At 40.6% G+C, this 17,345-nt stretch overlaps 1 protein-coding gene across 5 annotated transcripts in view; it reads right to left on the bottom strand.

The window, feature by feature from the left end:
* hhip (hedgehog interacting protein) overlaps positions 1-17,345 on the bottom strand; it is a 157,511-nt gene that overhangs the window by 57,716 nt on the left and 82,450 nt on the right. For all 5 annotated transcript variants that reach the window (XM_060827011.1, XM_060827010.1, XM_060827012.1 and 2 more), the window contains one exon: positions 5,033-5,175. In XM_060827011.1, the coding sequence (XP_060682994.1) occupies positions 5,033-5,175 (143 nt within the window). The remainder of the gene's footprint in view (positions 1-5,032; positions 5,176-17,345) is intronic.

The following is a 17,345-nucleotide window of genomic DNA, read 5'->3' as shown; positions in this document are numbered from 1 at the left end:
TGTTGGACTGCAACCTGGTCTCTCTGACCTTATTTAAGACAGGGATAAGGAGGAAATTCTCCTCTCAGGAGGTTGTGAATCTGTTGAATTCTTTACCGCAGAGGCTGGGTCATGAGGCATGTTCAACACTGAGACAGGCAGATTTTTAAAATCAGAAATGAAGTGTTATGGGGAAAAGGCAGAAAAGAGGAGCTGAAAGTTATCAGATCAGTCGTGAACTAACTGATGGGTCAAATACTTTGGCTCATACATCTTAACGATCTTTCAGGTTTGAGACCTTGACAATATCCTTCCATACTCAAAAATATTGTTCCCTAGCTAACTTGCTCCCTGCTTACAGAACCACTTTACTCATTTTAGTGGCCTTTTCTAGGCCCCTTGGAGCTACACAGCAATTGCTTGATGATACGTTTTGCTAATTCCTGCTACTCTGCCTCGTGATCTTTCAGGTTGCGGGGGATGGTTGTCTACCTTCTAACATTAACATTAAATTATGTGTACCAGCTGCCCGCTTACCAGAGTAAGGGCACATTTTTATTTTTTCATTTGGTATTTGGGCCTTCCTGATTAAGTTCTCCCCCTATTTTCTCTCCTGACAGGACTAGCTTGCATCCTTAGACTCTGTCCCAGACTCTTCAACTGCCAAAGATAGTTTTCCTGTAGTAAGTTTATCTATTCCTATGAATAACTTGAAAACTCCAATCAAACCATCAACTGACATCTGAAATTCCAGGAACACAACCTTAGATTGTATATCTCCTTGTAAATTAAACACTGGAGTCCAGCTATGCTCATTATATGTTAATTACATACTAAGGGCAGGCTTTCAGAAAACTTGCTTTAAAGGTGATTTAATTTGTTTTGTCTTTATTTACATAAATCTTGCTGCAGTTACTACAAGATTGAGAGATATTAGATATATGGGGTGAGATCTATAAGCAAGTTTTGCAAGGAGGATGAGGGGGAAATGAAGAGTAACGACCATTATGTCCTCACACTGTTTATTATTAAGTGCTGTTTATTATCTAAAATTCTTATCTGATATTAATTAATGAATATTTATTCTTAGAACTAAAACATTACATGCCCACAATTATAAAGTGAGATCACTGAACCTAAGGAATACCACTTTCTCTACCCCTTCAACAGGAATAATCTGTGAAATCAGACTGGCCAATTACTTTCAGTGGATACAGATGCGATGATTCACCACTCCATAAAACTTTTAAAAAGCTGCCAAGCACTGACAAGCTCCATTAAATTTGATCTTGTTCCAGAATAGATATGTTTGCAATACTATCTTACTGTACCTTCAAATAAAAAAATGTGGAAATTAAGGAAGGCGCCAAAAATACAATAAATCCATTCTACGATAATATGCTTGCAATGCATAAACAAAGTGTGTTGCAGAAGCAGTCATGTCACTGACAGGAACAGGATTTTCTGCTTGAACCACTTATCTCAGCTGCTTTGCTGCAGATAGGATCTTTTGACTAAGGGCTCTTAGTCCCGACATGGGATTCTATTTGGAGCCACAGAGAACGGCTGTAGCATTGCCTATGGCCTTCCATTGTTTAGCATGGCTGGGTGTCATTTTGTTAGTTGAAGTCATTCTGCTTTGTATTTTCAAAAATTCATTCATGGCGTGTCAACATCACTTGCTAGGACATAATCTATGGACCATCCTTAATTGGCCAGAGTGCAGTTAAGCGTCAATCACACGTGTAGGTCAGATTCCCTTTCCTAAAGAATGTCAGTGAACGAGAATCGATAATTGTTACATGGATGCCATCACAGCAGCATAAAATTCTAGATTTTTGTTGAATTCCAATTTCACATTGGCCATGGTTATCTTGAGCTGAAAATGTGTTGCTGGAAAAGCGCAGCAGGTCAGGCAGCATCCAAGGAACAGGAAATTCGACGTTTCGGGCATAAGCCCTTCATCAGGAAGAAGCCCTTCCTGAAGAAGGGCTTATGCCCGAAACGTCGAATTTCCTGTTCCTTGGATGCTGCCTGACCTGCTGCGTTTTTCCAGCAACCTATTTTCAGCTCTGATCTCCAGCATCTGCAGACCTCACTTTCTCCTCCATGGTTATCTTGAACCCACCTCCCCAGGTTATTATCCTGGCGGTCTAGATCAATAGTCCCATCGCTTTACACCAACACATTCCACACAATGAAGCACATGGGCACTCCACAGCCGTCATTTTTAAGTCACCACTTGCCTACACTATGCTTTAGGACAGAAGAAGCAAGAGCAGAGAGCAGAAATGTGTCGTCCAGCCCATCAGGCTGCCACGCCCTTCAGCAAGATCATGGTCGATTTGCCCAGGCCTCCTCTCTTCTTTCCTGCCAGCCCATCATAGCCCTGAGATCGCTATCTTTCAAAAATCTATCTATCTCTTCAAATGCTTTCAATGATCTATCCTCCACAACTTTCCAGGGTACAGAATAGCAGATCTTCAGTACCATCTGGAAAAGCAATTCCTTCACATATCAATTTTAAATGAGAGTCCCCTTGTTCTGTAACGGTGTCCCCGAGCTCAAGATTTTCCCCACAAGTGAAACATCTTCTCAACATCTACCCTGTCCAGCTCCTCTTCGAATTTTCTATATTTCAATAAGACAACCACTCATTCTTCTAAAAGATAAGTTCTTTCATCTCAGGAACCAGCTAATAAACCTCTGTAAAACTATCCAACATGAGTACATCCTTTCAAAACTGTACCCAAGAACCCTAGGTGTGATCTCAGCAACAGTTGCAACAAGACCTATCTATTTTTTAAGCTTCAAATGCCAAAATTCCATTTGCTTTCTGCAGAAGAACATGCAGAATGCTCTCCACTGTATTTTTGGACTCTTTCTCCATTAGAATTGTAGTCTACTTTTGATTCTTTCTATCAAAGTGCTTAACTTCGTGCTTACCTATGTTTAACCTCGTGTGCCAAGTTTACGCCCAGCCACTCCACCTAACTGTAGCCCCTTGCAGATTCATTTATCCTCATCATAACACACTCCCTCATCTATTTTGGTGTCATCAGCAAAATTAAATGACATTACACTCAGCTCCCCCTCCTCACAAGTCACTAATATAGGTAGTAAATAATTGATTCCATCGGACTGATCCTTATGGCAGTGCACTGCTGTGATTTTCCAACCTGTAAAAGACCTATCAATTCCAACTGTCTGTCTTCAGCGCGTTAATCAATTCTCAATGCATTCTAATACATCACCGCAGCATGCGTGTTTTACTTTTTTGGATTTCGCTTTAGTGAATACCCTCTGCAAATCCAAGTATACTATAGCTACTGGTTTTCATTTATCAACTCTACTTATTATCACACTTGTCAAATCTGACTTCATTATCACAAAACCATGCTGACTCTGTTTGATTGTGTTAAGCTTTCTAATTCCTCCTGAATAATGGATTCGAGCACTTTCCCAATGACAGATATTAAGACTAACTGGCCTTTGGCTACCTGATTTCTGTTTCCCACCCTTCTTGAATGCACAAGTATATATTGTCCTCAGAGGTTCTGGGTGCAAATCCAATCATTTGACACATACTTGTCAATGTGTGACATTGGAGTATCTTTCTATACTTTGGTGGGTATTTTCTACACCATTCCTAAATTTTCGCTGCCATGACCAAAATAGTGTGGCAAGCAGGGTACAATACTCAGCAATCTTTGCAAAAATATTCTGTACTTTATATATTATTTTAACTACACACTGCCGTCCATGAGCATTGAGCACTTTTAAGTGTTTAATGCCTCTTTAAATGATCATCTGTAGATTAGACTCCCAAAAGTGATCTCCCTGCCATGTCACAGCAATGGACGACACTGTCTGATCAATTATCAATAGTGGATGTTCAGCAAACTGCAGAACTGAAACAAAAACAGGAAGTGCTGGAGGAACTCAACAGTTCTGACAGCAGTTGTGGATGGAACTGTTCTGATGAAGGGTCATGGGACTCGAAACTTAACTCTGTTTTTCTCTCTGCAGATGCTGCCAGACCTGCCTCATTTCTCCAGCACTTCCTGTTCTTGTTTCATATCTTTAGCATACATTTCAAACTTCCATTCTGAAGTCTAATATTCTTGAATCATGTTGATTCCAAAATGACTTTTTCCATTTTCTCTCCTACCAACACTTTGACAATAACCTGCATCCATATCGATTCCAGCTCCTTTAACATTGTAAAGCATCTCTGGTCCTTATCAGGAATGTTATCAGACAAAAGCTATGTCTTGCTTTTTTCCCCTTATTCTTAAACTATTCAAAATGGCACTGAATAATGGTGCCAAATGGAAGCTTTTCACAATATTTTCCTGTATTCTTACTGTAAAATACACATGACAATAAATCATTCATTCATTCAGAAGTTGCCAGCTAGCAACATAAGTTGATTTTAGTAATATGTGAGGTTAGAGGTAAGAATGGAGAAATGAGAATACAAGACTGAAAACTTTGAAATTGAGATCTCTTAGGAGTCAATATGAGTTAGTGAGCATGGAAAAAAAATGGGTGAACAGGAACTGATATAGATTTGGATAAGGGCAACAGATATAGTCACTCATTAATCGTATGCCTTAAATAAATTGTGTTCTAAGGTCATTTCTTTTGATGAAGGTATTATTTTTCAAGTTTGAAAGGAATATTACAGAGGATGCAAGTGTATATTATATGGAGCATGCTGTGTAGCAGGAACCAAAAAAATTTGTAAATCTGCAACTTAACAATTGCATTCATAACACGTCATAAAACATATGAGCCATGGTATCTGAACCATTTGGTGTTGCTTTACTACCATGGAGGTTGGATCATGATGCAGAGCATCACAGGAAATTGGTGTGAGATGGTGAATTACAAAGGAATTAATTATTTTTATATAATGTGCACTTGCAAAAAGTAAATTAATACTCTAATGTGTAACCTAAAAATTCTGTTTATCCAATTAAATATATCTCTAGTCAGCACAAGCAGATGCTTTAGCAGCAATAGTCATCGCAAACATTGGGTTGATTACCTAATTCATCTTCTCCAAATCCCAAAACCGTTCCTGAGATATGACCACTAAGAGAGTTTTCACAGGCAGTACTAGTGCCAAGGCACAAGGTTCGTTCCTGCCACATTTTGTTCATAGGGTTTTTCTGAAGGCTCATCAGTTGCCTGAAATTATGGAAAAGATTGATCATTACTCATATAAAAATATACAAAAAATACTTAGATCCACAGCCCCTCCTAGGTTTTTGAAATAAAGCAAGATTTTTAAAATTACTTTATAACATATATGATATCCAAACTAGTTTAGCCACCCAAACAGGTATTTAGAAGGCCATTAAAACACCCCTGCAAGTAAAATAACACTTGTTAGGTGTTAAAATTTTAATCAGACCTAGAATGTATACTGATTACATTTGCTAATATCTACAATAATTAGAGGAATCTAAATCTCAGTCCAATTCCAAACACTCTTGTGAAGAATGAAGACATGAACCATAATTAAGAATCTGAACCAGAGAATCTTGATTAAGCCAGCTAACACAATGCTAATTTATCTTTATATCGGTTTTACTTTATAGATCAGCTTTTCAATCAGCATTCAAATATAAATGCATACGCAAAATATACTATTTTAAGATTTAAATCGTCATGTGCATTGCTATGGTAATCAAAACATTGAAAAATATAGCTTCAACCAGGAGATATGTAGCAATTTGGTTCATATGCATTTAAATGGCATCTTAAATTTCACTTGTGCATTGCAATACAACCTGTTTTGTCGACCTGCCAACTGCATCAGAAACAATTACATGGACAGCTGGAGATGAAACTTTCTGCCAATTTAAATTTCACAGGTGTTCTTACCTAAACAATGTTGGTTAAAACCATCCAAAATCTTGCTCTTGGGTGGTAAGTTTTTCTAATACTTTCTGAACAGCTTTTATAGTTCCGAACGGTTTATATTGGCAACATTATACAGTTATGAGATCAATATCACTTTTATACTGGCACAAGGCTGAAAGTATAAAAAAGGACTCTCAAATCCTTTGAACAACTTACAACCTTTAGAGCACATGCTTGGGAAAAGGAATAGAGTTATGAAAGCAAAATGCATAACATTTCCAACTACATAATCCAAAATACATACAACGGAACATTAAGCAAACATTTATTCCATCAAATGGACTCAGCAAACTGAGAGTAAATCTAGGTGAGTGGTAACTCATTCCAAATTCTAGACCAGTGGTAACTCCGCTCCAACTAAGTTACCAGCAAGGTTAATGAAATGATGATGAGTTGTATCAACAAGATTATTTTAACTTGCAGCACTTGGGCAGTAATCAGATGGAGAAACGGTTTATCTATTGAAGGATTTGCCTAATTTTCATTCAACAGATTTCAAATGATAATTTCGTTAGTTCCACAATGAGTGAACAATCCAGAGCATTGTCCTCAATGTCCATTAAATAGTTCCCCTCCTCCATTCAACCAGAAGAGTCAAAACTTCCAGCAGAAGTAAATAGAAAATATTAAAAGCACTTGGCTGTAGGTACACTATTCATTCAGCTATTGTTGCTATGTGTCCATTACCTAGATTTGGAATCAACTGTGTAATTTGAAAAGTATTTTTCTCTATCTGATGTAAGGTCTTTATAGCCAGCAAATTTCGGAATAATGAATCCAGTTGTAAATAACCATGAAGGTTGCTGTACAATATAAACATCTGTATTAATTGGATTTAAATTTGCAGTTTCACTCAGAGAAGCAGTAAGTACATCCTGTAGGGAAGGGACAAAATTGCAGTGTTCAATGGCAGGGGGTCTTCTCAACTTTTGCTTAAGGGACAATTGGCCTTAAACTTCCCAATGAGGCTTCGGAATGCCAAACTATTAAAACTCATTATCCAAGATAGACATTCTTCAAACAGAGGCAGAAAATAATGGAGACACCCAGCAGGTCTGGCAACATATGTGGAAAGAGAAACAGTGGGCTGAATTTTCATAAAATCTGGCTAAATGTCAACTTCAGTGAGTTTCAGAAAGGGTTTTCTCTGTGAATTTCCTTGTACGAATTTACAGTTACTGTTGTCATCAGCAATCACTCATTACTGAGTACGATTGGCCACTTATGAAATTCCGTGTAACTGGTTTTGGGTTCTGTGAGTCCTCGTGTAACTGATGATCCCAATTCTAGAGTTGCATCTCCAATCACAAATCTGGCAGCTGTTTCGGGGAGGAGGAATAAGTCCTAGATGTTGAGATCACTGGCATTCCTTTCTCCTTTTTCATACTTCCTCTTGCCAAAGGATGTTCTCAGGAAATTGTGACCGTCCATACAGGAGGTTTCTCCAATTGGTTCTTTCTGAAAGAGAGTCTCCGATGTGTTGACAACTACATTGCATTTCCTGAGGGAAGCCTTCAGGGAGTCACTGTTACACTTCTTTCATCATCCTCTTGTCATAAACGTTTCTTGAGCTTGGTGAAGAAGATTTGCTTTGGCAGTCAGAACTCCTAAGCATTGGTCCCAGTGGAATTAGGTTCAGGTGATTATGGCCCCAATGCTGGTGCGACTGACTCCTTCAAGGATGCTGACGTTAGTAGGGTCACTCCCCCCCCCCCCAGCTGATGCGGAGAGTCGGTCTCAAACAGAGTTTTTGTGATTTTTGTGAAGCTTAGTAGTTCAAGTTGAAGTTCTGGATGTAAGTTTGCTCGCTGAGCTGGAAGGTTTGTTCTCAGACGTTTTGTCACCATGTTAGGTTACATAATCAGTGAGCCTCCGTTGAAGCGATGGCGTTCTGTCCTGCTTTCTATTTGTGTCGTGGTCTGTTGTGGTGTGTCTGCAACAAACTTTACATTGGACAGACGGGCAGGAACCTAGCCACCAGGATACATGAGCACCAACTAGCCACCAAAAGACATGACCAACTATCACTTAGTACCCATACACACAGACGAAGAGGGACACCAGTTCAACTGGGACAATACATCCATCCTGGGACAGGCTCAACAACACACGCACAGGAATTCCTAGAGGTCTGGCATTCAAACCGGAACTCCATTAACAAACACATTGATTTGGACCCCATTTACCAACCTCTCAGAAATAGAACCGGAGGTGATATCACCCACCACACCAGACCAAAACACATGATCAGAAAGTGGGACAGAACACCACCGCTTCAATGGAGGCTCACTGATGATGTTACCTAGCATGGTGATGAAACATCTGAAAACAAACCTTCCAGCTCAGCGAGCAAACTTACAACCAGAGTCGATGGTACTTCTCAGGAGCCTTGAAGTGGTGTCTATACATAGTCCAAGTTTTGCTGACATACAGAAGAATCGCGAGGATGTAATGACATCCTTATATGTCGCCTTATATGTAATGACATGATGTCACAATCATTGAAGACTCTCATTTTTAGGTGGGGCTTGTAGATTGGATGAGGTGTTGAATATCTGTGTCAATGTCAGCCTTAGATAAGAGGTGGGTCTTCAGCTACATGAAGTTTTGGGAGGATTTCTCCATTGATCAAAATGAAGGGATGAGCTGGAACTTGCCCTGGGATGATTTGGTAAACAACTTGAGTCTTCTTGAGGTTGATATTCCAATAATGATTGTAATTCAGAGAAGCTGAGAATTGGATAGCAAATAGTGACGTTACCTGACTGAAATGAAGAATAAATACAACTTCCAAAGTGCACAAAAGACAAAAGGATATTGTCTCAACTTGGATATTCACCCCTCTGATAGTAGGGGCAACATCAATGGTTTGGGTTCTGCCATGACCACTTAGCGTCTGACCTGATTTTAGGATTGTTTCAAACATAAACAATAAAACTGAACTCGAGGTGAGATGAGAATGACTACCCTTAAAACCAAGGTCACATTTGACCAAATGCAGGATCAAGGAGTGCTAGTGAAGTTGGAGTATATGGGAACTGGGGGAAGTGGGGCAGGTCTCCACGAGTTTATTGAGTCATACCTAATATAAGGGAAGATTGTGGGGGGTCAATCATCTCAGCTCCAGGATATCAGTGTGAGAGTTCCTCAGATTATTGTCCTAGCCCCAACCAACTTCAGCTACACCATAAAGTCAGAAGTGTCCGGTCGCTGATGATTGTGAAATTATATGTGGTGTTGCACAGATAGGATAGCAATCCATGGACTTACGCAGTAAGGCTTGGAGAATATTCAGGCTTGGGCTGCTAAGTGGAAAGTAATATTCCCACCACATAACTGTCAGGCAATAACCTTTTCCAATGAGAGAATGCAATCATCTCCCCCGACATGTTATGGTTTTGTCATTTTTGAATTGACTACAATCCAAATCCTGGGGATTATCATTGACCAGAAGCTGAATTGGAACAGTCATGTAAAGACCACAAGAGCAGGTCAGAGGCTGGAAATTCTGAGCAAGCAACTTGCCTCATCTCTCCCAGTTCCTGTCTACCACCTACAAGGCACAGGTCAAGGATTACTCCCCATTTGACTGAATGAGTACAGCTCCAACAACAATCGAGAAGCTCAATGCCATTCAGAAAAGTGCAAACATATGTATCAACTACAAGATATACTGCAATAACTCACTAAGGCTCTCATACCACATTCTAAACCCATAACATCTATTGTATAGAAGCATGCTCTTGGGAACATTACCATCTGCAAGTTCCCCTCCAAGCGACAGACCAATTTGACTTGGAACAATTTGGTTGTTCTTCTCTGTTACTAGATCAAAATACTCCAATTCCCTTCCTAACAGCACTCTGTGTATACCTATTCCCCACAGACTGCAACTGTTAAACTCATCAGCCCCTTCTCCACAATAATTAGCAATGAATATTGGTCCTAGCAGTGATGCCCACATCCAGTGAACAAATAAATGAATGTAATTTAACCTACAAAACGCAACACGTAAATAAAAAGTAGGAGCCTCACTCGCTCTTGAAAGACAGCAAAGTCTGCAATTCTGAGCTAAACATTGAGGAGATAAAAATTGCCAAGTGATAAGGAAGCTGGCCATAACTTTATGTTGAGTGAACTATTATTACACGTTAAGATAATAGCATAGCTGTAGATCCTTGTCTTTTTCAATTCTTCCAAACCTAAGCCATAGAGACAGGCCAATGTGTTTGCATTGTCCAAATACATGAAGACATCACCTTTGCAGTTACCACCAATATTCTCACTCTGCTTAATACCTTCATCGTTGAAGAATAATTAAATGATGAGTAGTCCAGCTGTTTCCAGGATAATTGTGCTGAAAACAAGTTGCAAAACCAACTTCATTCATCAAACATAGTTTTCAACTTGTATAATTATGCGGCTGGGTATTTAATAATTTAGCTTTACAAGGTTCTTCACTGGTATGGAAAATCATTCTAATTTATGTTGAGAGGTGGTTGTGGGTTTCCTAGAAACACTGGGCTGAATCTACCAGAAATCAGCAAGATGACTCCATGAACGGTTTTTATCTGTAAGCCCTAGTGAGTATTTTAGCATTGTCTTCCCAAACTCGCCTCATTACCATGCCACTTCGGTGCCCCACTTGTCATATTCTCCCACAGGCAGAAGTGCTGGTCATTGGTGCAATCTTTAAAGTTCAGCCATGCTGCTAGTCCAGCACTGGAAGTCTGCTGCCCTGCACAGTTCATTTTATGTCCCAGACATGAGGGTCGTTAGCATCCCGTTTTGCTGATTAGTGTTTGAATGTGGTCGCTCCTGCCCATGCTCAAAGATGTTGGTGACTGATGGAGGAGCTGAAGATGCCAGGTGACCACTCTTTCCTGTCTGGAATTGCCATTTAGTTTCTATTTCGCAGGTTAAAAATAATGGGAAACTGCATGTTAATGAAGCAAGATGATGTGATAATGAGGATGTTAATGTATGTGAGTAGGTCCCATGCTGTTCACATGTGAGAATTTCATCTTACCATGCAACATTTATTTAAAAATTAGGACTTGCGTTTGAAAGCAGGGGCTCCTCACTGCTGATCCCATTTTATTCCCAAAATTTTCTCACCAATGTCTATGCCATTTGGTGCCTGGATAAATTCTATCCAATAAGTTACATTTATTTTCTGGTAAGGATTACAAGATGATGTGGAACTATAGACACACTTGGGTTAGATATATAAAACAGAAGATTTGATTTCCTAAAGGACATTTAGGAAACCCAATCCCAGCTGGGTTTATACGGCTTCAATGGTATAAGATTTTTGCTGCATTTGTTTTGTGTGCATGCCAAGCGATCCCACAACCGACGGATCAAATCCTGCCACATCTGATCACGAACGGTGGTGGACAATTAAACAACACAGTTCAGGGAGCTGCTCAAAAATATCCACATTCTCAATGATAGAAAGGCTCAGCAAATTAGCGCCAAAGATAAGGCTGAAGCATCTGCAAAAATCTTCAGCCAAAAGTAATGAGCGGATAATCTCTTTTGGTCTCCTCCACTGGTCCCCAGCATCACAGGTGAATTCAATTCACTCTATGTGATATCAAGAAATAGTTTGAGCCACTGGCTTTTGCTAAGACTATGGATCCCAACAACATTCCAGCAGTAGTACGGAAGACCTATGCTCCTGAACGTCCTGGAACTTTAGCCATGCTGTTCCAGTTCAGCTACAAACTAGCATCTAGCTGATAGTGTGGAATAGTCTGATACACAAACAGGACAAATCCAACCTAGCCCATCAATTAACTCTCAATAATCAATAAAGTGATGGAAGGTGTCATCAACAGTGCTATCAAACAGCACCTCCTAAGGAATAACTTGCCCACTGATGCCCAGTTTGAGCTCTGCCAGGGTAATCCAGCTTTTGACCCCATTACAACATGGACAAAAGAATTGAATTCCAGTGGTAACAACAGAGTCATAGCCCTTGACATCAAGGCTGTGTTTGCTGAGTGTGTCATCATGAAGCCCTAACAAATGGAATCAGGGAAAAACTCTTTGCTGGTTGGAATCATACTTGATGATCAGGAAGATGGTCGTGGTTGTTGGAGGTCAGTCATCTCAGTTCCAGGACGTATCTGCAGGAGTTCCTCAGGAGAGTGTCCTAGGCCCAACTTCATCAGTTGCTTCATCAATGACCTTCCTTCTGTTATAACGTCAGAAGTGATGGTGTTTGCTGATGACTGCACAAAGTTCAGCACAATTTGTAAATCCTTAGATACTGAAGCAGTCCATTTTCAAATGCCACAAGACCTGAATGATACCCAAGTAACATTCATGCCATACCAATGTCAGGGAGTGATCATCTTCAGTTAGAAACAATATAGCAACTGCCCCTTGACATTTAATGGCGTTACCATAACAGGACCCCTCAATTTTAACATTCTGGGACTTACCATTGACCAGAAACTCAACTGGACTCACAAGAGCAGGTGAGAGGCTAGGAATACTGTGGTGAGTAACTCACCTCCTGAACTCCAAAAATCTGTGTATCATCTACAAGGCAGATGTCAGGAGTGTGATGGAATACTCCCCACTTGCCTGGATGAGTGTAACTTGACACCATCCAGGACAAAGCAGCCCACTTGTTGGCACCACATCCACAAGCATCCACTCATTCCACTAACTAGTGGAAATGTGTACTATATACAAGATGCACTGCAGGAATTTGTCAAAGATCCTTAGATAGCACCTTCCAAACTGATGAACCCTTCCATCTAGAAGGATAATGGCAGCAGATCCATGGGAATATCATCACCTGCAAGCCACTCACCATCCTGACTGGGATATTGCTTCACTGTTACTGGATTACAATCCTGGAATTGCCTTTCTAATGGCATTGTGGGTTGACACATAGTGGTTCAAGAGCAATTAGGAATAGGCATTACATGCTAGCCCAGCCAGCAAGACCTCATCTGATGATTAAGTTAAAAAGTTGAGAAGAATCTGGTAGTTCCTTCACTGTTCATGATATGCTGAGCCAAATGTTGCAGATTCTGTCAGTGGGAAGGCCACGTTTTATCCTGGTTTATAAAGGATAGCAAAACATTTCTAACAGCTGGAAATAAATGTGCAGCTTCTGAATAGGGCAAGTGATTTGAAACCATAGTAAATATTTTCACATTTCATTTATGACGTAGAAGAATGTAATTTGGCCCATCAAGTCCATGCCAGCTCTCCATGGAGCAATCCAGTTAATTCCATGCACCTGCTCTAACCTTGTAGTGCTCAAAGTTTACTTCTTTCAAGTGCCTATCAAATTTCCTTTTGAAATCACTGACTGACTCTGCTTCCTTGTGTGTAGTGAGTTCCAGGTCATTATCACTTCCTTGCTTTTATATTGAATCCTTCTGTTAATGAAATATAAGTGCCTACATGCTATACTATCAATTCCCTGAATATGTCCTGCAAAGATCCATGTACATAGTTCTCCAGGTCCCTCTGTTCCTGTATATTCTGTGGACTGTGCATTTAAATCCATTTGGCCTCTCCCTGTTCCCTCTGCTGGTCTGTAGCTATTGCCGTCAATTAGTATCATCCTCACTGTTTGCCACTTCCAGTCCTCCAAGATTGGTATCACCAATAAATTTTGAAATTTTACCATGCATTTCAATTTACAAGTAATTTATATCCAGCAACAAAATATGATTCTGACATGCACTCTTGAGAAACACTATTGTCTGCCATGATGCTGTCTGAAAAATAACCATTGATCACAACTTACTATTTTCAGTTCTTAAGCCTTTTCAAAGTTTCTAGACTAGATTCCCTCTGGTATGGAAACAGTCCCTTCACATTGACCCTCTGAAGAGTAACCCACTCAAACCTTTTCGTCTACGCTATATTTACCCATGACTAATATACCTAACGCTACGGGTCAATTTAACATGGCCAATTCACCCGGCCTGCACAGCTTTGGACTGTGGGAGGAAACCAGAGCTCCCAGAGGAAACCCACACAGAGAACATACAAACTCCAACACAGACAGTCACCTGAGGCTGGAATCAAACTGGGTCCCTGGCGCTGTGAGGCAACAGTGCTAACCACTGAGCCACTGTGCTGTCCATTCTATTTGACACTGATCCTCTGTTTCCATAAGCTTCCATTTTGTTAACAGTTATGTAGTATCTTGTCAAGCACTTTAAAATCCATACAGGCAACATTCAAATTATTCCCTTCATTAACCTTTCTAATTACTTTACCAAAAATTCATTGTGATAAGTCAAGCAAGGTGTTCTTTTCATAATGTCATGAGGGTTATCCTCAACTCCTAAGTGCCTGGTGATTTGTTTACCATGATATGAGTCATACTCTCAAAGATGTACATAGCACAGGAAAAGGCCCAATAGCCCACTGAGTCTGTGCTGGTCAAAAACATCAACCTAACTATTCCAATTCCATTTTCCAACACTAGGTCCATAGTTTTGTATGCTTCGGCATCACAAGTTAAATGTTATGACGGTTTCTGCCTCTATCATTCTTATAGGCAGCGAGTTCCAAAATTCAAATCCCTACAGTGGGGAAAACAGACCCTCCGGCCCAAGTCCACACCGACTCTCTGAAGAGTATCCCACCTAGACCCATTCCTCTTACATTTACCCCTGACTCATGTGTCTAACCTACACATCTCTGAACACTATGAGCAATTTAGCATGGCCAGTCCACCTGACCTGCACATCTTTGGATTGTGAGAGGAAACCGGAACACCCAGTGGAAACCCACACCATAACTATTCCTCAAAATGATCCTCGCATCCCCTCTAAACCTCCTACCCCTCACCTTAAATCTATGTCCTGTGATTGTCACTGATCTTCCACCAAAAGAAAAAGTTTCTTCCTGTCTGCATTGTTTATGCCCTCATAATTTTGCACATCTCAATCATGTCTCCCCCACTTCCAGTCTTCTCTGCTCCAAGGGAAACGACCCCAATCTATCCAATCTCTCCTCATACCTAAAACTGTCCAGCCCAGGCAACGTCCTCATAAATGTCCTCTGCAGAGCAATCACATCCCTCTGACAATGAGGATTGCAGAACTGCAGCACAATACTCAAACTGTGGCCGGAACAAATTTTATACTCGTTATGCTTTTCTGCACTGCTATTGAAAAATATCGGCAGGGAACACATCCCTCTGATGCCAATGTCCTGCAGCCATAAGGCATCTGCCTCTCACCTAAGAAGAAGGCACACCACAACAGCAATCAACTCTTCCATGAAGAGCACCTCTTCTTCCATTCCAGTTGCCTCTGGCAATATTTGGTTTGATTTTTCCCTGGCTTCAACCTTTCCCATTGACATTTGCTCTATTCCAACTTAAGATACTTTGGATTGTTCCTTGGTTTTCCAAATTACTATTCTAAACCTTCTGATATAATAATTACTCTTAGCCCTATGTGTTTACCCAACAACACTAGATACACTTGAACAACTCAGAACCAGATCTAGTAATGACTCCTTTCTAATTGTGTTGAGAAAATACCAATCAAATAAATTCTCATACATACATTTCAGAATTTTCTTCTGTTCTTTAATTACAAATATTCATTGGGTTAAGGGTAATGTTTTGCCACACTATCAATTTTGCATATCTCTGCAATTTCCTTGCAGATTTCACCTTCTCTCCATCCCTTTCACTGCCTGGAGGCCTATACTTCCTGACCCTTCACCCTCTTTTCGATGACTACCCAACCATTATCCTGAACTCTTACTCCCTGCGGAAGGCCCGTTTCCTGAAATAAAAGATGCAGATGTAGTCATCCTTCTTGAGGATATGGACCTAAGTTGCTGTGCTGCTCCAGCTCAAATATCCAGTGTTTGAGCTGAATCTGCAGGGGACACTTCCTCATTCATACCCAAGACATATGAAGAAGCCTGATGTTTCCTGATAGCGTGCAGGAATTGCATGCAACAGGCCTCAGATGCCCATGCCTGGTCGAAAATAAATCCTGCATTACCACTTCAATAAATTAGCACTTTGTTTAATATTTTGACATTAACTAATTCCTCTAGACCAGTCTGCGTTATACTCTTCTAAATTCGCTATTATAATTACCCTGATTAAATTCTTTAATTAATAAATGCACTAGTTAGGAGATATGAGCAAAATGTATTCACTAACCAATCATTGACATGCCTCCCTGTAATGTCAGTTTGATTCTCTTTCAAACATGGTTTTCATTTTGGAAACTAGGAACCTTCATCCTTTTATCCTCCCCACCTAACTGGCTGTACTTCCAGTGTGTTGTCACCACTCTCTTATTCTCTCGGCTAGTCTTACAGTATTCCGACTCTTGGTGCTGCTCTGCTGTTGATCTTCTTTCCTCCCTGCCGGTCTTGCTATAATCTCACTCAGTGCTGCTTTGCTGTTGCTCTTTACTCTCCCCTCTGGTCTTCCAGTTCTCTCTCATTTTGTGGTACCCCTCTTATTTTGCTATGTGAAGGCACTGAGTGTTTGTTTTCATTGTCTTGGTGGTAATCTGGTGGGCTGGAGCATCAGCTGCAATAAAGCTGTTGAGACAGAATGAAAGTTCTGTAGGAGGGAGTGAAATATGCTATGCCTGATTACAATGCAGCCGAATCTGTTTAACTGTCATTTGTAATCCTTGTTCTCCCAATGTTTTCATACGCCTGAGGGGTCACTGGACCCAAAAGAATGTTAGCTCTGACTTCTCTCCTTTGATGCTGCCAGACCTGCTGAGGTTTTCCAGCAATTTCTGATCCTGATTTCCAGCATCCGCAGTTCTTTTGTTTCGTGTTTAACTCACTGCCATGTCTCTTCCAGGTATGCCCACCTTGAAGATGTTCTGTCCCTTTCCCTGACAGGATTTCTGTTCCAATCATTTTTCTTGTTCACCATTGTTAATGTTGCTGCCACTCCTAACGTTTGACACGGTATCTGCCAAAAACCCATTTCCACAGTTACTTCACATTCCCCAGTGACTTTCTCCAGCTTAAACTCACCCCACGTGGATTCCAACTCAAGTTTCATCCTGAATGTTTTGAATCCACCCAAGATCAGGATATCTCCATGATGTTTGATGTTCCTCTGACAGCTGTTCTTGCTGCATCCTGGGATCCACATGTGTTGCCATATGTACAATTTCATTCTCTCTTCATCACCACCACCTCACACTGACTCAGAGCTGCCCTGCCTCCCAGTTCCACTTCAATCTCTGGCATATTCGACGTTCTAACAAGAGACTCTTTCTTTTCTTTTCAGGCATTAACGAACACAAGGAGTAACAACTCAGAGATGCTCACACCCCTCTGGAACCTTCCTCCCCTTCCCTTTGCTCTAATTCCACCCCCTCTCCCAATCCCACCTCCCATTTACTATCTCTTCAGGCCTTCTGCTCTCTGATACTGAACGTTCTGTA

The sequence above is a fragment of the Hemiscyllium ocellatum genome, chromosome 1, assembly GCF_020745735.1.
Source record: "Hemiscyllium ocellatum isolate sHemOce1 chromosome 1, sHemOce1.pat.X.cur, whole genome shotgun sequence".
Taxonomy (NCBI): domain Eukaryota; kingdom Metazoa; phylum Chordata; class Chondrichthyes; order Orectolobiformes; family Hemiscylliidae; genus Hemiscyllium; species Hemiscyllium ocellatum.
The sequence above is the reverse complement of the archived record's forward strand: the minus strand, read 5'-3'. Positions and strand labels throughout refer to the sequence as shown.